Source organism: Paralichthys olivaceus, chromosome 6 (genome assembly GCF_024713975.1).
Source record: "Paralichthys olivaceus isolate ysfri-2021 chromosome 6, ASM2471397v2, whole genome shotgun sequence".
Classification (NCBI taxonomy): Eukaryota; Metazoa; Chordata; class Actinopteri; order Pleuronectiformes; family Paralichthyidae; genus Paralichthys; species Paralichthys olivaceus.
This window is the reverse complement of record NC_091098.1, coordinates 2,387,037-2,408,213: the sequence shown is the minus strand read 5'-3', so window position 1 is coordinate 2,408,213 and position 21,177 is coordinate 2,387,037. Positions and strand designations below refer to the sequence as shown.

The 21,177-nt window shown below is 41.5% G+C and overlaps 1 protein-coding gene and 1 long non-coding RNA gene across 2 annotated transcripts in view; both read right to left on the bottom strand.

Annotated features, from left to right (window-relative positions):
• Positions 1 to 10,022: 10,022 nt before the first annotated feature.
• LOC138410536 (rho-related GTP-binding protein RhoA-C) lies at positions 10,023 to 13,811 on the bottom strand. The gene is made up of 4 exons (XM_069527030.1): positions 13,420 to 13,811; positions 12,321 to 12,441; positions 12,108 to 12,238; positions 10,023 to 10,627 (listed from the first exon to the last, which is right to left on the bottom strand). Exons 1-4 carry the CDS (start codon positions 13,573 to 13,575, stop codon positions 10,454 to 10,456), a joined length of 582 nt encoding a protein of 193 aa, XP_069383131.1. The 5' UTR covers positions 13,576 to 13,811; the 3' UTR covers positions 10,023 to 10,453.
• The window catches only part of LOC138410538 (uncharacterized), a 66,180-nt gene continuing 55,349 nt past the window's right edge, over positions 10,347 to 21,177 (bottom strand). Inside the window, exon 3 of the long non-coding RNA XR_011243246.1 lies at positions 10,347 to 10,370. This is a non-coding gene — a long non-coding RNA (uncharacterized lncRNA). The remainder of the gene's footprint in view (positions 10,371 to 21,177) is intronic.

Below are 21,177 nucleotides of genomic sequence, written 5' to 3'. Positions count from 1 at the left end.
ATGTATTCAGTTTTATCAGATAAACACAGACTATAATAGAGTTTCTGTCCAGAATCAGTGTAATTAGTAATTCTAAATTTAAATGTAATTAAAAAATGGTCGGACAGAAGAGGGTTCTGTTGAAATATTATTACATTTTCAATGTCTATGACATATGTCAGAACAAGATCAAGAGTGTGATTCAGACAGTGGGTGAGTTTATTCACATGTTGAATGACACCAATCGCTATTATTGATTTGAAAGCTGAACTAAGGCTGTCGTTGGCAACATCTACATAAATGTTGAAATCACCTACTATAATTATTTTATCTGTCCTAAGAACTAGTTCTGATAGAAATTCAGAGAATTCAGATAAACCAATTCATCTAGTTATCATATATCGTCCGCCTGCCCCTTAGTCAGAATTTCTATGTGATTTCAGGCTTGGATGGATGAGGCTGATTATAAGATTTTCAAAGGAGTTATAACTTTCTTTCGGTCGAGGGTTGATAGATAGGTCAGATTTAGAGGTTGCTGCAACCCCTCCACCTCTGCCTGTGCTTCGAGAAGTATGAGTATTAGTATAGGTTGGGGGCTTCGTTTCATTTAAGCCTACATATTCTCCATCTTGCAGCCAGGTTTCTGTTAAACATAATAGATCGATTTGGTGATCGGTAATCAGGTCATTAATAAGTAATGATTTTTGATTGAGTGACCTGATATTTAATAAACCGCCTTTTATAATTCTGTGTTTTGTTACAGGTATATTGGCTGTGTTAACTTTTATTAGGTTTGAATATATTATTCCTGTCCTGTTTGCTTTTGATTTAATGAATTTAGGGTGTCGGGGGCAGACACAGTTTCTATAGGATATTGTGAGGATGACTGTTCAAATAGAAGCGCAGAGAAAGGTGTAAGACTGCGACTCTGCCTCCTGGTCTCAACTCTGGATTGTCACGGTGTGGACTGTCTAACAAACGTTGTCATGTTTCTAGATATGAGAGCTGTTCCATTCCAAGTGGGATGAATACAATATCTCCGAATCAGACCAGGTTTCCCCCAAAGAGTGCGCCAATTATCTACGAAGCCCACGTTGTTATTTGGACACCACCTTGACAGCCAGCGGTGAAAGGATGACATGTGGCTGTACATGTCATCACTGGAAACATTAGGCAGGGGTCCAGAGAAAAATTACGGAGTCCGACATTCTCTTTGCATATGTACACACCAAATCAATATTGATTTTTGTGACCTCCGACTGACGTAGTCACAGTCAAGAATAGATAACCCTTCCCCCTCATGACGTCAGTGTTTGATCAAATACAACAAGTGCAGATCTTCACCAAGTTGGATCTGCGAAACGCATACCACCTTATCCGCATTCGGGAGGGGGATGAGTGGAAAACTGGTTTCAACACACCAAGTGAGTATTTAGTGATGCCGTTTGGTCTCACCAATGCCCCAGGAGTGTTCCAAGCTTTGATTAATGATGTTTTAAGAGACTTTTTAGATCAGTTTGTTTATGTATATCTAGATGATATTCTTATTTACTCTCCCGACGTGGAAACCCACCAGAGACACGTTAAGCTCGTTCTGCAACATCTTCTAGCTAATAAGTTACATGTGAAAGCAGAAAAGAGTGAATTTCATGCCGATACCATCTCCTTCCTGGGCTTTATCGTAGCCCCTGGAAGGGTTAAGATGGACCCAGCTAAAGTGAGCGCTGTAGCCAAGTGGCCAACACCTGATAGCCGCAAGAAAGTGCAGCAATTCCTAGGTTTCGCTAACTTTTACAGGCGGTTTATCAGAGGCTTTAGCGCAATAGCAGCTCCTCTCCACGCTCTCACTTTTCCGCAGGTGTCATTCCGCTGGTTCGCTGACGTGGACGCAGCGTTCCGAGAGCTGAAGGGGCGGTTCACCATGGCGCCTATCTTCACGCTTCCCGATCCCTCTCACCAGTTTGTGGTGGAAGTAGATGCATCTAACGAGGGGATCAGGGCCGTCTTATCCCAGCGAGCCGAGGTGGATAACAAGCTGCATCCCTGCGCCTTCCTGTCCCGACGCTTGAAGGCAGCTGAGCGGAACTACGACGTTGGAAATCGTGAACTGTTGGCGGTGAAGGTGGCGTTGGAGGAGTGGCGGCATTGGCTGGAGGGGGCACAACACCCGTTCTTGGTTTGGACTGATAACCTGCAGTATATAAAAGGAGCTAAACGATTAAATTCCCGTCAAGCTCGCTGTTCATTGTTTTTTAACAGATTAAATTTTTCCTTATCTTACAGACCGGGGTCCAAAAACATTAAGCCTGACGCCCTGTCCCGCCTATTCAGCCCCGAGCCTGTTGCCACGGATCCCGAGCCTATCCTTCCACTTATCCGTGTGGTGGGGTTGGTATCCTGGCACATAGAAGCCGAGGTGAAGCAAGCGAATGGTGAGACCCCGCCACCTAGTGGGTGCCCTGAGAACCGTCTGTATGTTCCTGTTGATCTGCGCCCACAGGTGATTCACTGGGCTCACTCGTCTCTGCTCACCTGTCATCTGGGCGTACGACCATATTCGCCATCACACAGCGGTTCTGGTGGCCGTCCATGGAGCTGGAAGTGCGGGAGTACGTTGAGGCGTGTCCAGTCTGTGCCACGAATAAGAACTCCTCCAGAACCCGTGCAGGCTTGTTGCAGCCTCTTCCTATTCCGTCCCGGCCGTGGGCGGAAATTTCTATGGACTTTGTCTGTACACCACGGTTTTAACAGTCGTAGACATTCGCTAAAATGGTTCACTTTATAGCTTTGCCCAAATTGCCCTCAGCCAAAGAAACGGCCGAAATTATGATGAACAATGTTTTTAAGATTCACAGATTCTGACAGGACATCGTGTCAGATCGGGGGGCCCCAGTTTATCTCGCGGTTCTGGAAGGAGATCTGTAAACTCATCGGTGCCATTGTCATGGTTGTAATAGTGAACATGGGTTAACCAAGAGCTTATGACTGAGTAGAATAATAATAATTAATGGCAAAATGTGTTTAAAAAGACTGTCATGATTATAATACCGGATAATAAAATGTTTCATGTGTTTAAAATAGGATAAAATGAATGAAAATAATAATAATTCATGTTCATGATTTTCATATGCTAAGATAGCAGTTCATTAGAAAGAGTGAGTTAAAAAAGAATAATAATTAATTGTTTTCAAGTGTCTTGAGTTAAAAGAGGTTAAAATGATGATCGATCATCTATTCAGTGTTCAACTGCTTTTGCCTCGCAGGTATTGAAACAACAACAGAGACAGGACTGCACTTATAGATAAAACACTTTATTTTATATCATTTTTGTTTACAACTTTGTACTTACCTTTGATCAAATATGACTTGCATAAGTATTTCTGTAACTGCAATTGTGTTTTATTTTCTTTTATTAAGTCCGTGGCGAATGTGCTGCACGGCGATTGATTGTTGATGTCTGTTCCCGTGTTGAAGGAGAAGCAGGATGGCTGACTGACGAATACACACTGGCTGCTAACTCGTCGTGCTTGTGTAGTTTCTTTCCACCTTTTTTACTTTATATTTTCCCCGGCAACGGGGCGTAACACCATCGGTGTCATCGGTGCCATGACGCGGGGGTTTTCCCCGCGTCATGGAGTTATGGGCGAATTATGGGCGTACTCGACCTGACATGGGTCGAGTACGCCCATAATTCCCTTCCCACCTCAGCCACCAGTATGTCCCCTTTTAAGTGTGTTTTTGGTTACCAACCCCCGATCTTTTCTGAGTCCGAACCTGAGGTGTCTGTCCCATCAGCCCATGCCCTATCTGGGCTGCAGCGCAACAGACTCTTATACGTCAAGGGGACAGAGTTAAGAGAGCTGCAGATCGCAGCAGGAGACCGGCTCCTGTCTACCAGCCTGGCCAGCGAGTCTGGCTCGCGGCCAAAGAACTGCCTCTTCAGGTGGAGTTGCGCAAACTGGCTCCACGCTTCGTCGGTCCGTTCCCCATCACCAGGATTATCAATCCAGAGGCTGTGCGTCTTCGTCTGCCTCGGTCCCTCCGAGTACATCCCACATTCCACGTCAGCAAAATTAAGCCGGTCAAGGAGAGTGCTCTGTTTCCAGCTACCAAATCACCCCCTTCTCCCCGTATGGTCGATGGAGGGCCGGTGTACACCATGCTGGCGGTGCGTAAAAGGGGCCAGGGCAGGAAACTCCTGGTGGACTGGGTGGGGTATGGACCTGAAGAACGCCAGTGGGTTCCGGACAGTTTTATTATGGACTTGGATCTTATCAGTGACTTTAATAAAGAACATCCAGACATTCCAGGGCCATCTGGTATTTGGCCATAGAGGGGGGCCAATTTGTTAGATTGGCATAGAGACTTCCAAAAATGAATTTACAGAGCCTGATAAATTATGTGACACACAGAAACAAGATCTTCTAAACAACTGACAGAAGATCTGAAAATGAATCCATTTAATGGTACAAAGCAGGGGAGAATATAATAATAATAATAATAATAACTGCATTTGTATAGCACTTATTAGAAGCCATTGTTAGCTGCTAATGCTATGTTGCTAAGCTAACACGGGTAGTGTGTAAATCACAGTGATTTAGAAAATGAGTCGCTAAGAGAGGGAGAGGTGAGTGTAAGGAATAGTAAAACTGTGAGTGTGACTCAAAATTAGCTTCAGTGAGTCAGATATTAGCAGAATAGGGAGAGACGAAAAAGAGAAGAGTTCAAAACAAGGAGGTGACACAATACGCTCACCGCAATACGTCAGCACGTCAACAACACAACACGTGTTATTTATTATTTGAAAGTTAATGTTAGTTCTGTTAGGCTTTTCATTTTCTTTGCATGCATCTAACTACTTTCTTTAACCTGGCACCAACACCTCACACACTCATCTCCACAAACTTAACACATACATGTGATCTCAGCCACATGGTCCCACCACTCCAGGGGGCCTTTTGTCTTCATAGTGGCCAGCTGCCATTTTGAATCTCAGTCACACACACACACACACACACACACACACACACACATCTGTATATAGTAAGTACACCTTTTGTAAGTTTGTGTGTTTATACTTTTATTTTTTTCATAATAAATGTTTTTCTTTAAAACACGTCTTTATTAATGTTGCATAAGTGTGAATTTTGCCAACCTCTATACTGTCAAGAAAGAGAAGAGATACTTTATTGATCCCTCAAGGGTAAATTCTTTTTACACTCATTTTTTTAGATGCACTTTTTTTTAACCCTGAAACACAATCCCACACACACAAAGGCCGACGCCTGCCGACCCTGCTTCTATGGATTGGTCCCCCAGACGGCGGCGCACTCCTGTTCCGGGGTCCAAGGTGCCTGTGCGGCGGCGCCCACCTTCCAGGCCGCCAGAGAGACGCCGCATCCCGCGATGCCCACCTGCTCGACGCCCGGAGCGCCTCCTTTGGTGGGGTGGGTTCCTCCCCTGGGCGGATGGAAGGGGGGGAGCAGTTCAGGCCGGATAGCTCCCGGTCCTGAATCTGACAGTGGGGGTATGTAGAGGTGAAGGGGCTGGGAGAGCACCGTTACCTGCACCACAGAGGATCAGTCAGCACAGGTGAGAGCTGTTAGCTGATTGATCCTCATGCTTGAAAAGGCAGCAGCAGAGCTGCCTCGTGGAACACACTGGGGAAGAGACTGGGCGAAGCTAAAGGTCCAGCAGAAAGTGCTGGACCCTTTAAGTTAAGTGTTCTGTCAGTTCTCTTTGTATTAAATAAAAAGATGTTGCTGAGCACCCAATGGTTGGACTGGTTCGTCTCTGGCTGTCGTGGTGGGTACCCCGTGGCATGGTCGACTGCCACAACACCATTTAATGGTGCCACGTTTAATGAGTACATAGTCACAACAGTGATTAAGTGCAAGTGTTTGTTTTCCTGGTTCTTTTAAAGAGCTGGAAAAATCGTCTCAGCAAAGACGGTTTCTTTGATTTGCTCTCTTTCACCTTTATCATCTCTTCTAGGATTGTTATTCTCCTAATCATTTCCTCGCTCCACTTTACTTTATCCTCCTCCATTGCCTCCAGAGCTTGCTTAGTGGTGTTGAGAGCCACCTGAATTGTGGACATTTCCGACTGCCACTGGTGTCTTTCCTTCCTTCCTCCTTCCTGTTCCTGTAGCAGAGCTGCCTTGAGCCTGGAGGTTTCCTGACTATGTGTAGCCAAGATTTGGGACTTCTCATGCTCCCAAAGGCATCTTGACTTTTCCAGTTGGTCATGGGCTTGAACCAGGGAGGTTTGGATTTTGGATGTTTCCTCAATCTCTCTGGCGAGGCATGTCTCTTTCTCCATTGTTTTCTCTCTTTCAGTTTGGACAGCTCTCTCAAGGTCACTGACCTTTTGGCTACCACTTGACTGAAGCATCCTCAGTCGTGAAACTTCCTTCCCTAGACCCACTTTAGTGGCATAAATATATACAATTTTTCGCTCCATATCCTTTGCCTTTCTGACGAGGTCATCATTTTCATGTAACTGAGCGATCATTTTCATGTGCTTCTCATACAGGAGCTGATTCAAGAGTTCAGAGTAGGCATGTGTGGTCAAATCAACCCCACTGCCAGATTCAAACTTAGGCTCAGATGCAGACACAAATGCAGATGCCTCTGTGTGTGCAGAAACATCAGCTGTCCCAGCAAACTGTGTTTCTGTGGACTGAGAAGTCGATGCCTCTGCCTGTGGAGATGGAGGCTGAAACACTTTTGTCTCTTCCTCCATCCCCAGGACAGTCTGGTCTTCAATTGTCTCTTTCCTCAGGACAGTCTGGTCTTCAATTGTCTTTGTTGTCTCTTCCCTCAGGACAGTCTGGTCTTCAATTGTCTTTGTTGTCTCTTCCCTCAGGACAGTCTGGTCTTCAATTGTCTCTGCGGACTCTGTCCTAGGGATAATCTTTTCTTCATATATCTCTTCTGACTTTATACTCAGGACAATCTCGTCCTTATTCATCTCTGCTGAGTCCACCCTCAGGACAGTCATGTTTGTTGCCTTTGTTTCCTGACATGCTGGAAATGGAAGGCAATATACAACTTCCTTTTTTTTTCTTTGGGGGAGACTGCACTTTCCTTTTCACTTCAAATGCAGATGCCTCTGTGTGTGAAGAAACATCAGCTGTCCCAGCAAACTGAGTTCCTGTGGACTGAGAAGTCGATGCCTCTGCCTGTGGAGATGGAGGCTGAAACACTTTTGCCTCTTCCTCCATCCCCAGGACAGTCTGGTCTTCAATTGTCTCTTTCCTCAGGACAGTCTGGTCTTCAATTGTCTTTGTTGTCTCTTTCCTCAGGACAATCTCGTCCTTATTCATCTCTGCTGAGTCCACCCTCAGGACAGGCATGTTTGTTGCCTTTGTTTCCTGACATGCTGGAAATGAACGGTGATATACAAGTCCCTTTTTTCTCTTTCGGGGAGACTGCACTTTCCTTTTCACTTCAGGTCTAATGACGGGAATTCCATATACAACTCTTGCTATTATGTTCTTCTTCTTCTTTTTAGATGTAGTTGTCTTATTATTCTCCCCAATTTCACTTCTGTCTGGTTTATAGATCGCTCTTTGTAGTGGTGGGAAATTAATATCATCCATTGATTGATTGAACGTTAGAAGCGGTCCATTGCTTTCGGTCACTTTATTCCTATTCATGCTGAGATTTCTGTATGAATGTGTGTGTGAATGGGTGAATGGAAAACTGTAGTGTAAAGCGCTTTGAGTGGTCTTCAAGACTAGAAAAGCGCTATATAAATACAACCATTTACCATTTATGTGTGCAACTGTGATCTGATTTCCTGTTGAAGTTGACAAGTCTGTTAATAGTCGCACAAAGTGAAAAGAATTGGTTGCCTGGCTGAGAAAACTGAGATGTGTGGCCTGTTGACTGCACCTCTTCATCTAACAGCTCACTAGGGTTGCTCCTGGCTGTTCCATTTCTCCCTGCAATATCTCCAACTAATCCCTTGTTGAAAAAATACCCCAAATAACTGTTACCTTGGTTTGTAAACATGTTACATAGAATAATGCAAATGTTAATAGTAGTGAAACAGAAAAACTCCAGGCCTTTTTATCGTTTGCGTGTTGGACGTAGTGTGCACAGCTTTTTATTAACAGTCTATGATGTAGTGTTACGTTTTCATTCATCCTACCTGGTTTATCTGCATAAAGATTTTATATTCAATATTTACATGAGATGAAACAGAACTTGCTTATTTACTGTTCACGTGTGTGGCTTTGAATAGGTTTGAATGATGTTATTTTTACATACATAACACTGCAGCTATTTCAGGTCTGTTAAGCCATTGACACAACCTTCAGGCCATAGTTCACAGCTTTTTGAAATTCAAACATCAAACTGCATCAAAACAAAAACATTTAGCTTTGAGGTCAAATTGATAAACAGGAAGTGATTCTGTGAATATACAGTGTCACAAAGAAATGCAATATGTCACCTTGTACTTTACATATACATTACATATATACATACCAGCCAAAAAATGTTGCCTTTTTAACTCTGTGTTCAAGTGAAAAATAAAATAGAGTAAAATCCATAAAATAAATGTTATTATTATTAAACTGTTATTAATTATTATTAAATAATTATTAAACTGAATCTCCTCTCTCTCACTTCTGTCCTGTTTGGAGATGCCTTTAGGAAGTGATGCGAAATTCATTTCATCCACCTTCGGCAAGGATTCAACCTCTGCTTGAAATGCATTGTCTTCTGAGGTTTGACTGTTGGCAGCTCAGTTTATTTTATTTTGAAGAAATGACACCACGACTTGAAACAATATAATTGATGATCAAATATAATCTATTTAATGTGAATGTGGACAGCAGTGACATTATAGTAATATGTTTTTAATTGGCTGGTGTGTACGTCCTCATGATTGAAAATGCAAGGATTTGTTTAGTAAATTTGTTTTTGCTGCATTTGTTAGATTGGCATAGAGACTTCCAAAAATGAATTTACAGAGCCTGATAAATTATGTGACACACAAAAACAAGATCCTCTAAACAACTGACAGAGGATCTGAAAATGAATCAATTTAATGCTACAAAGCAGGGGAGAATATAATAATAATAATAACTGCAATAACGGCAGCGATAAAAGACCGGGAACACTTGAGCACCATCAGGTATTAGATCTGACTAGTTAAAATGTAAACAACAGTGTAAAGACATTTAATTATTATTGATAACAGACACAATTCATATCATAATTAATTACTGAGATATTGTAATTAATAATAGTAATAATGGTAAAGTTGTTGTCCTGAGGTTCCGGGGTCAGAGATATCTGAAATGAGAGAGAGAAAGAGAGAGAGAGACTATGGGAGTACAAAGTGAACTAGTCATTGACATGTATTAAAATAAATAAATGAATGAACGTGGGGGGGCAGAGAGACAGAGAGAAGTGGAGAGGTCCTCAGTGCATGATGGGAGTTCCCCCAGCAGTCTAGACCTATAGCAGCATAACTAAGTGATGGTTCAGGACTCACCTGATCCAGAACTAACTATAGGCTTTATCAAAGAGGAACGTTTTAAGTTTAACTGTAAGAGATGGTGTCTGCTTCCTGAACCCAGAGTGGGAGCTGGTTCCACAGGAGAGGAGCCTGGTAGCTGAATGCTCTACCTCCTGTTCCACTCTTACAGACTCTTGGAACCACAGGAGAGCCTGTGTTTTGTGAACGAAGTGATCTGTTTGGATAATATGGTGTTATGAACTCTTTTATATATGAAGGGGCTTGATTGTTAAGGGCTTTAAATGTGAGGAGCAGGATCTTGAATTCTATTCTGAATTTTACAGAGTTTTGTCACTTTAAGGCCAAGTTAACTCAGTCAACTTTTATTAATTAACAAGCAGGTATAAAACACTCATGGTCGTTGGTCTCATTATGTTTTTATACTTAACTGCAAACAATTAAACTCTGCTTTTTAATTGAAAATTGTATGAAATATCACAGGTTCATAAAAAAGAAAAGCGAGTCCATAAAAAGTTTGTTAGTTCTAACTTTGGAATTTAAGGAGAGTGAAAAACATACAGAATGAAAGACAAGCACAGTCACACTGCAAGCCACGGAAGTCTTCCAACAGTTAGTTAGGCAGGCATTCGTCTGATTTCGACCACCAGCCACAGAGGAGCTTACTGTACTGGAGTAAGAGTATGAGCAGGAGAGATGTTCCCTTCTCGTCATGTTCTCTTAATTTCAGCTTTATTGAGTCCTAAACTCGAGATTACAGTATTTCTATTTGAAAGCTAAAAGCTATAATGTCGAACTTAAATGTATATACATGTATTCCCCTTTTCCATAGCATTTCACCTTCCTTTTTTTCTTTAGCCTGGTTTCATCCCTACAACTCCCCAGTCAACTGTGCCTACCTTGGTGGAAACAGGCACAGGGATGTTTTTCTTAGCCGTGTTTATTTCCCTCCTTCCCTCCTGATCCTGCGTCACCTGACACTCTATAAAAGGCAGCAGCCGCTTTTCTTGCCTCGTCTCTTGGCCTGCAGTGCTGCCCTGGTGGCCATCTCAAACACCTCCCTCACGCCATCCTTCGTCTTGGCCGAGCACTCCAAGTAACCAAAAGCATTGATCCGGTTAGCCATTTCCCTCGCCTCATCAGACTTCACTGGTTCCTGTGTGGCAAAATCAAAAAAGAAAATAAGTTCAATGGGATGACTTGATGGTTTGATCTCTTCACATCTTTCTATCTTTCTAGCAGCTGATACATGCAGTGAATATGTTGGCTTGTGCATAGAGTTTACAGCACCGATGCTGCACCTCGTCAGAATCACAGAAATCATTCATAATGATGTGACCTAGATATTTCACTTGGTTCTTTCTTTAGGACTCGGCCTGTTCAATAGAATGAGAGAAAATTAAGTCTCTGGATCCAACACTCTTTTTAAACATGTCATAGGCTTGTACAGTTGCTGTAAACCAGCACTGTGAGGAGACAAGACAACTAAATCATTTCGTGGCCAAAAATGCTGTTATAAACTTTACATATATATAAATATTTTTTTCCCTTTTAATGAATTAATTGTATTAAACATCAGCCCTGATCATAAATACCAAATATTCATTCATTTTTATTATTTCAACTCCAGTTTGACACCATCGGTTTTTATGCTAACTATATAAAAACAAAACACAGAAAATGTCATATTTTCCCTTGACTACATGATAATGTCATTATTTTTGGAAGGTTAACAGAGCCTGGCATATGTCACTGATGTTCACTAACATCATTTTTGCATAATTATTTTGCTGATTAGCAACACACAGATGCACAAACACACTTACACATACACAGTTACAGTGAAAGCTTAGCATGCTGTAACTCATACAGATATTCACAGCATCATTTCACTTGCATACATTAGGTTTATGGGTTCCATTATACAGAAATAGTGCCACTACAGGAAATACTATGTATTTTACCTTTATGCCAAATGATGGAAAATGGGTCAATATATAAAATATAACTTTGAAGCCAGGACTTCAGAATGAAATAATAAAAATGTGTAATGCATGATTTTATGGTTTCATGGCAAAGAGATAAAAAGCAGTTAAAATGGGTTCCAATGGGGCTTTTTTTTGTGCCACAAAGGTGATAAAAGGTTGTATTTTTTTACACAAATTTTAAAATCTGCAGAAAATACACATCTTTTGAAAGTCCCGAGTCATATGCATTAACACAGTGAGAATTATCAAAAAAAGAAAACTTAAATGGCCAAAGATGTCCAGAAGGTGCCCTAAGGGTTAACAATGCTATCCCCACCATACAGCCTGTTTGGAGAGACCATCCATATACAGAGTGAAGTGGACTGGTGAGAATATTCCACCTTGTCAAACCTGATTGTTACTAGAGTGTGCAGATAAACATTTACTATCTTGTATAGCTTTGCAGTGAGAACCAAAAGTGCAGAATATGGAGGACTCCTCACTCTTACAGTTTCACAAACAGTTTCCCATGATTAACTCAGTCAATTTGATGCATTTTGAGATAAGTAACCTTTGGGATTATAATGAAATTCAGTCTAAACAAACCCCCATAGGTTTGAATTTGTATAAGCTGCAGAATGAGCACAGTTAAGTACAGGCCTCACTCACCTGTTTCATCTTGGCTAACTCTCGACGGGTGTGTTCATCATTCCGCAGGTCTTTCTTGTTTCCCACCAGAATAATAGGCACATTGGGACAGAAGTGTTTGACCTCTGGAGTCCACTTCTCTGGAATATTCTCTGCATCGGGCACAAAGTGTCCATGTTGAATGTGGAGCAAATGGTACATTTGTCAAAACCAATGGCAGGAAAGAAATCTCACCTAGGCTGTCGGGGCTGTCGATGGAGAAACACATGAGGATGACATCTGTGTCTGGGTAGGAGAGAGGCCTCAGCCGGTCATAGTCCTCCTGTCCTGCTGTGTCCCAGAGAGCCAGCTCCACCTACAGGGGTCGAGGACATTAATGCTTACATACTTCACAACACCACCATATCTGCATCACAATTAAATGCTACAGGGCTCAGTTACAAGGTTTGTGCCCTAGATTCTGACAACATGAGATAGATTCAAAGACAACCAGGAAAACAGCAGAAAGGTTGGATAGAACAGTTGTTTGACAAAAAATTGTTCCAGTACACAACAGTCAATTTTTCATTTCTGTTGATGTACAGGTTAAACAAGTTATTATTGAGCTTTGTTCAGTTTGTTAAAAATCCATCAAAATGTCAAACTGGTGATTTATTATCAGGTTTAAAAGCCATGGCTCAAAATCAGGAAAAGTATTCAGATTCAGACATCAGGCAGATTCTGGGTGAGGGAGAAGCTTTGAAATACAACTAAACTAAAATCCAGAGGCACTTTTAATCTTAAAACATTTTCTTGAAAATATTTCGCCCAATTGGATGGCAACGTGGACGTTTGATCCAGCGGTCAATGTGGATTCTACATACTGTGTATATATGTCTGGATAGATTACTTTATTCATAGATTACTTTATTCATCCCCGAAGGGAAATTAAGTCTATGGACAAATCCGCCAGGCCAATATACAACCCAATGTTACCTTCTTCCAGATGTGTTGGTATCAGTGTACATGTTTAGAGATAAGTGAGATGAAATGACAGAATTTCACAAACAAGTTTATCATTTAAAAATAGCGTCTCTATGTTCATTTATCATGGACAAAAAAGATGAAGCATTGCACAAGCATTAGTTTAAAACATATTACTAACATTTGATATATTGTTAGCATTTTTTGTTTTTAACTGTCCAACATAGTATCATCCTTAAAAACCAAGTGCTGCTCAGGTTACATTATGAAACAAACCTTCAGGGTCCGAGGCTCAGTCTACACACCCTATGCTGTGTTAATTGACTCATGACAAAAAGAAAGAAATGTGACATTATAATAAACAGCTTACCTGTTTACCATCCACCTCAATATCTGCCACATAGTTTTCAAACACAGTGGGCACATAGACCTCAGGGAACTGATCTTTGCTGAACACTATGAGGAGACAGGTTTTGCCGCAGGCTCCATCACCGACTATCACTAGTTTCTTTCTGATTGCAGCCATCTGAAAGAATGAAGAAAGACATGTACTCTGTTATTGATTCTGTGCATTCAGAGCAAAAACAACCCTGCAGGGTGAGGAGCTTGATTGGTGTACAAGCAGTGCTTGTCAAGCACAATGATGAAATAGGACAGGATGAGAGTTTTAAGATGGTGTGAGGTATGGATCCATGAAACACTGTCAGGAAACACTTAACAAAACTCTGGAAACCTATTATGGCCACAATCATTTCATCTCCTGCTTTTTCAATATGTGGAATTAAACTCTTTTTGAAAAAAATAATATCAACCAGAAATGTTTGCTTGATGATGCAAATTCACAATATAGATGATGCCATGGCTCTTTACAGAGTAAGTTTGAGACCTGACAAAATTATAGAGTAACTCAACAGTTCCTGCAAAGAGAAGCTCACAGGGAGAAACGAGGTGGAGGGGGCATCTGCCAATCAGACAGTGAACTTTGACTATTTCATCTGTCTAATGTATCTGCATTTATATGTGCGTGTGCGCCACTGGTGTCAGATTGTATCGAATGATATTCCCCAACACGAGTTGCTATGTGTGTGCACTTTAGACAAGAGGTACAAGAGATCTAGTTGTGGCATCATGGACATGTGAAAAACTGTATTCAGGGTATGCTCCAGTATTTCAGTGTACTCCACCAGATATTTACAATGTTTCACTTAGGGCCAAAGCATTTTACTGACCAACAATGACTTTCAAATTAGTTTCTGGCATAAAACAAATGAAACACTATAGGTATGATATAACATAGTGCATGGAAAAAAACATGTGGGGTGAGGCCTCATTTCTGATTAGAAGAAAAAGTCATGACAATAACACTCGAACGTGATCATTTCCAGAACGACTAGTATCAAACCAGCTAATTCAATACTGAGACCTTGGATTGCATTCTGGATTTGGTGTTTACATGCTGATAAAATAAGATCAACCAATTTAATAGTCTGAAGTTATTAGGTTATGACTGTCGCCAATTTTCATCCAGAGCAGGAAATGGTAATCTCCGAATATAATCTCTGACAGCAGCTTTCAAACTGTGCCTGAATAAAATCCCTTCGAACCAGATGTAAAGGTTTAGTGGGTGGCGTTCTCTCACATGACACCGTATACCTCCATTAAGTCTGTAACCACCCAGCTTCATCCGTGTTTATACACTGCTGTCAGTGTTAGCTCCTCAGCTAGCTGATGTTTCAGGAGTGTTTGCCAAGTTTACGTTGCGTTAGAGCTCCACTTCCTCACTGCTGTTTACCTCTCATGTAAAGAACCATCACATCTGTCAACCTAACCTCTGGTGAACCACTTCAGATTGAAGATAATTGACGACCTAATCTCCTTTATTTTTAATCTAAAATATCTTTTGGCCTGTGTGAATCAGTGAAGTAGCAGCTAACTTGTAGCTAACAGCAGTTCAGTAAGGACACTGAAGTGTTAGCTAGCTAACTTGGCTAAGTTGACCGGGAAAGCTAGCCTGTCGTCAGACACAAAACATTGTCACACTGCGATATGTTGTTTAAACCCAGCAGCTGGCTCAATCTCAAAGAGCTTTTACAGGACAGTTTGCCTTTTACCCATTCATATGAGGGGCCATTCAGGGTTCAGTATCTTGCCCAAGGACACTTTGGCATACAGATGGAGAAGACTGTGATCGAACCAATGACATTCTGGTTGGAGGACGACCGCTCTTCTCCTCAGCCACAGCCACAGCCACACATACACTTTGGTCCCTGAGGTCAGATGGAGGGTTTGCCCTTCAGGTGTTATGTAGAACATGAACCTTGTCATTACGACAGGAAGAGTTTTGATACTACTGTAGGCATGTAAAATCAAGCCCCTCTAGATATGGGGTGCCGTTTGTAAAGCAGCTCACGCTGAAAATAACAGCAACATTTTGTCACATTTAGCTTCAAACCATGTTTAAAAAACTGGTGTGAATTTTTGAGAGTCACTTTTTTGCACATTTACAACAATATTTGTCAACTTAGAGATATTTTAAATATTTAAATCCAAATGTTGAATGTTACACTTAAATGTTAAATGTTAAATCTAAATGCTAAATCTAAATGCTAAATCTAAATGTTAAATTTAAATCTAAATCTGCAACCTAAATGTTAAATCTAAATGTTAAATCTAAATGTTAAATCTAAATCTAAATGTTAAATCTAAATCCAAATCTAAATGTTAAATCTAAATGTTAAATCTAAATCTAAATGTTAAATCTAAATGTTAAATCAGAATCTAAATCTAAATGTTAAATCTAAATGTTAAATCAAAATCTAAATGTTAAATCAAAATGTTAAATCTAAAAGTTAAATCTGAATCTAAATCTAAATGTTAAATCTAAATGTTTCGGGTGAAACTAAATATTTAACTAATATGCAAATTCAAATGCCGGTAACAGGAAGTACCAAAATAAAAGCTCGAGGAGGTCAGAGTGTGTTTATAGTGGCAAATAACAAATAAAACCCAACTTATCCGGGGAAATGGACTCTTGGACATGGAATATCGTGTTAATAACTACATAAAATAACAAACACGTATGCAGAAACTTTATTTGAAGAGTACTTTGAGTTTTTAGTGTCACTTTTATGAAGAATGCGGGATTTATGACCTGTAGCCACTATAGCCAGCCACAAGGGGGCGCACTTTGACTGATCTGTCATGTTCGCCCGCCTCCACCCGGTACACTCTCCTGTCGGCCATGGTCGCTCTGCAAACATGTCGATGAGTGAATCTGCGTTAGCGGAGAATATCGGCAGAGCCGTTCTGGCAGCAATCCAAAATTTTTCCACATCGACGGCAACAGCAACAGCAACCGCCACAGGGCTACCACATGCCACCTCGGTGAGTCTGTTTTCCAAATCACATAGCATTGGATTCTTGTCAAGGCTAACTTAACTAAACTAGCTTACGGTAGCCAGTAGAGATTTGCTACTAGCACCAATGCACTTTATGTGTAGCACATATGTTTCTATAAACAGTAAAACTCACACCGGTAAGTGACGCAGTGGGACGAACTCATGAGCTGAAAAGCAAGGTGTGTAAATGTGAGTTAAAGATTACGTGAAGATGTTCTGAGCCGCAAAGCATCAATTATATAATTTAGCATTACAGCTAACGGATGTCAAATGTAAATGTGCCTCTGTCCTCAGTCAGACATCTCACCTTGGCTTACCTGCTGGCCTTTACTCAAGATAAAACCGTTCTCTGCTCGGCTAGAGAGAGAGTTATGCTGATGGAGGACAGAGGCAGTCACAATGATAAAGACATTCATTTAATGTGAATAAGGTACCAGAGTGAATACTGTAAAAAAACATAAAATCTATCTCTCTTTGTTTCTACATTTTCTAAGACAGGAATATGATCTCTCCTTAGAGCTCCTGTCAGCACTCGTGCTGTGGCATTTTGGACCAACTGGAGACTTTACAGTCTTCCTGGGGCATCCTGATAATAAGGAATTACAGGCCTTGATGTTCTTGAGACATTCCTGAAGTTGAACTAAGTGATTAGATTCATCATGCTTCAGAGAAATGTACAGCTGGGTGTCATCTGCGTAACAATGGTAGTGTATGTGGTGCTTTCTCACGATGTTGCCTAAGGGGAGTATATATAAGGTGAAGAATTTCGGTCCAAGGACAGAACCTTGTGGAACTCCATGACTAACTTGCATGTGCATGGAGGGGTCATTGTTGACATTAACAAATTGAAATATGTCTGATAAATATGATTTAAACCAGTCTAGTGCAGTTCCTCTGATCCCTATATGTTGTTCTAGTCTCTATAACAGGATCTTATGATCTGTGGTGTCAAATGCTGCACTAAGATCCAACAGGACGAGCACAGAGACAAGTCCATCATCTGATGCCTTAAAAAGGTCTTTCAATAGTGCTGTTTCTGTGCTGTGATGGATTCTAATGTAACGGGTATGGTTTTGAACCCAAATGCAGCACAACAAGCATGGACAGTTGGTAACAGTCTTTATTGTCAGCTCTTAGCAGATCAGGTGGCAGGCAATACAGACAGCAACAGGCCGACGACTTGGTCAGATAGCAACAGGCAGAAGACTTGGTCAGGGACGGAAGGCAGAGGTGATTACCAGGTTTCGGACGAGGCAGGTTAGTCAGGAACAGGCAGGGTCGGCAACGAAGAATCAGTCCGGAGATAACTGCTGGAAAGTCTTGCATGAAGGCGTAGAACAATCTGGCACTGACTGAGAGTGGAGCTGGTGAATATATACTGGGCTTGATTGCAGGTGATGAGGAGCAGCTGTGTTGGATTGTGAGAGGGTGTGGCTTGGCTGGCAGATGAGGCAGAGGCGGAGTCCATGGAAAAGTACTGAGAGGTGGAAGGATGGGAGACTGACTGAGAAGTGGGAGGATGGGTGACTGACTGTGACTTCTAAATCCTGACCGGAATTTGTCCAACAAATCGTTACTATCTAAGAAATCACACAGCTGGTTAGCAACTGTTTTTTCTAAGATTTTTGAAATGAAGGGCAGGTTTGATATGGCTCTGTAATTAGCTAAAACCTCTGGGTCAAGTGTAGGCTTTTTACGCAGAGGTTTAATAACAGCTACCTCAAAAGCTTGTGGTACATAGCCTGTCAACAAAGACATTTAATATGGAACTGTCAATCAGGGGGACAACTTCCTTAAAAAGTCCAGTTGGGACAGAGTCTAATTGACAAGTTGTTGGTTTACATGATGAAACTAATGAGGTCAGTTCAGGAAGGTCAATAGAAGAAAATTGGTTCAAACATAAATCTGGTTCTATGGTTTCAGGACCAGACAATGTTTCTATGTATGTGCTATTCATTGGGAGGAGGTGGTGGATTTTATCCCTGATGGTTATAATTTTATTTGTAAAGAAGCTCATGAAATCATTGCTTCTCAGGGTTAGAGGAATAGATGGGTCAGTAGAGGTGTGACTTTCTGTCAGCCTGGCTACAGTGCTGAAGAGAAACCTGGGAGGTTCTGGCATTTCTAAGTGCTTTCTTGTAATATATCAAGCTATTCTTCCAGGCTAGGTAAAAGTCATGTTTATTGGTGGAACGCCACTTCCTCTCTAGTTTCCGTGATGTCTGTTTTAGAACACGTGTCTGAGAATTATACCACGGAGCTGATCTCCTCTGATTTGCCTTCTTCTTTTTTAGAGGGGCGACAGCGTCAAGGATTGTTTTTAATGAAGCTGCTGTACTATTAACTAAGTTATCAACTAGTGTGGGGGTAAAGTTTTGATAACTTTCCTGTATTGTACTGACACATGGCTGAGAGGTAAGTGTAGAAGGAAGCAGTTCTTAAAATGTATTCAGTTTTATCAGATAAACACAGACTATAATAGAGTTTCTGTCCAGAATCAGTGTAATTAGTAATTCTAAATTTAAATGTAATTAAAAAATGGTCGGACAGAAGAGGGTTCTGTTGAAATATTATTACATTTTCAATGTCTATGACATATGTCAGAACAAGATCAAGAGTGTGATTCAGACAGTGGGTGAGTTTATTCACATGTTGAATGACACCAATCGCTATTATTGATTTGAAAGCTGAACTAAGGCTGTCGTTGGCAACATCTACATAAATGTTGAAATCACCTACTATAATTATTTTATCTGTCCTAAGAACTAGTTCTGATAGAAATTCAGAGAATTCAGATAAACCAATTCATCTAGTTATCATATATCGTCCGCCTGCCCCTTAGTCAGAATTTCTATGTGATTTCAGGCTTGGATGGATGAGGCTGATTATAAGATTTTCAAAGGAGTTATAACTTTCTTTCGGTCGAGGGTTGATAGATAGGTCAGATTTAGAGGTTGCTGCAACCCCTCCACCTCTGCCTGTGCTTCGAGAAGTATGAGTATTAGTATAGGTTGGGGGCTTCGTTTCATTTAAGCCTACATATTCTCCATCTTGCAGCCAGGTTTCTGTTAAACATAATAGATCGATTTGGTGATCGGTAATCAGGTCATTAATAAGTAATGATTTTTGATTGAGTGACCTGATATTTAATAAACCGCCTTTTATAATTCTGTGTTTTGTTACAGGTATATTGGCTGTGTTAACTTTTATTAGGTTTGAATATATTATTCCTGTCCTGTTTGCTTTTGATTTAATGAATTTAGGGTGTCGGGGGCAGACACAGTTTCTATAGGATATTGTGAGGATGACTGTTCAAATAGAAGCGCAGAGAAGCGCAGAGAAGCGTGTAAGACTGCGACTCTGCCTCCTGGTCTCAACTCTGGATTGTCACGGTGTGGACTGTCTAACAAACGTTGTCATGTTTCTAGATATGAGAGCTGCTCCATTCCAAGTGGGATGAATACAATCTCTCCTAATCAGACCAGGTTTCCCCCAAAGAGTGCGCCAATTATCTACGAAGCCCACGTTGTTATTTGGACACCACCTCGACAGCCAGCGGTGAAAGGATGACATGCGGCTGTACATGTCATCACTGGAAACATTAGGCAGGGGTCCAGAGAAAAATTACGGAGTCCGACATTCTCTTTGCATATGTACACACCAAATCAATATTGATTTTTGTGACCTCCGACTGACGTAGTCACAGTCAAGAATAGATAACCCTTCCCCCTCATGACGTCAGTGTTTGATCAAATACAACAAGTGCAGATCTTCACCAAGTTGGATCTGCGAAACGCATACCACCTTATCCGCATTCGGGAGGGGGATGAGTGGAAAACTGGTTTCAACACACCAAGTGAGTATTTAGTGATGCCGTTTGGTCTCACCAATGCCCCAGGAGTGTTCCAAGCTTTGATTAATGATATTTTAAGAGACTTTTTAGATCAGTTTGTTTATGTATATCTAGATGATATTCTTATTTACTCTCCCGACGTGGAAACCCACCAGAGACACGTTAAGCTCGTTCTGCAACATCTTCTAGCTAATAAGTTACATGTGAAAGCAGAAAAGAGTGAATTTCATGCCGATACCATCTCCTTCCTGGGCTTTATCGTAGCCCCTGGAAGGGTTAAGATGGACCCAGCTAAAGTGAGCGCTGTAGCCAAGTGGCCAACACCTGATAGCCGCAAGAAAGTGCAGCAATTCCTAGGTTTCGCTAACTTTTACAGGCGGTTTATCAGAGGCTTTAGCGCAATAGCAGCTCCTCTCCACGCTCTCACTTTTCCGCAGGTGTCATTCCGCTGGTTCGCTGACGTGGACGCAGCGTTCCGAGAGCTGAAGGGGCGGTTCACCATGGCGCCTATCTTCACGCTTCCCGATCCCTCTCACCAGTTTGTGGTGGAAGTAGATGCATCTAACGAGGGGATCAGGGCCGTCTTATCCCAGCGAGCCGAGGTGGACAACAAGCTGCATCCCTGCGCCTTCCTGTCCCGACGCTTGAAGGCAGCTGAGCGGAACTACGACGTTGGAAATCGTGAACTGTTGGCGGTGAAGGTGGCGTTGGAGGAGTGGCGGCATTGGCTGGAGGGGGCACAACACCCGTTCTTGGTTTGGACTGATAACCTGCAGTATATAAAAGGAGCTAAACGATTAAATTCCTGTCAAGCTCGCTGTTCATTGTTTTTTAACAGATTAAATTTTTCCTTATCTTACAGACCGGGGTCCAAAAA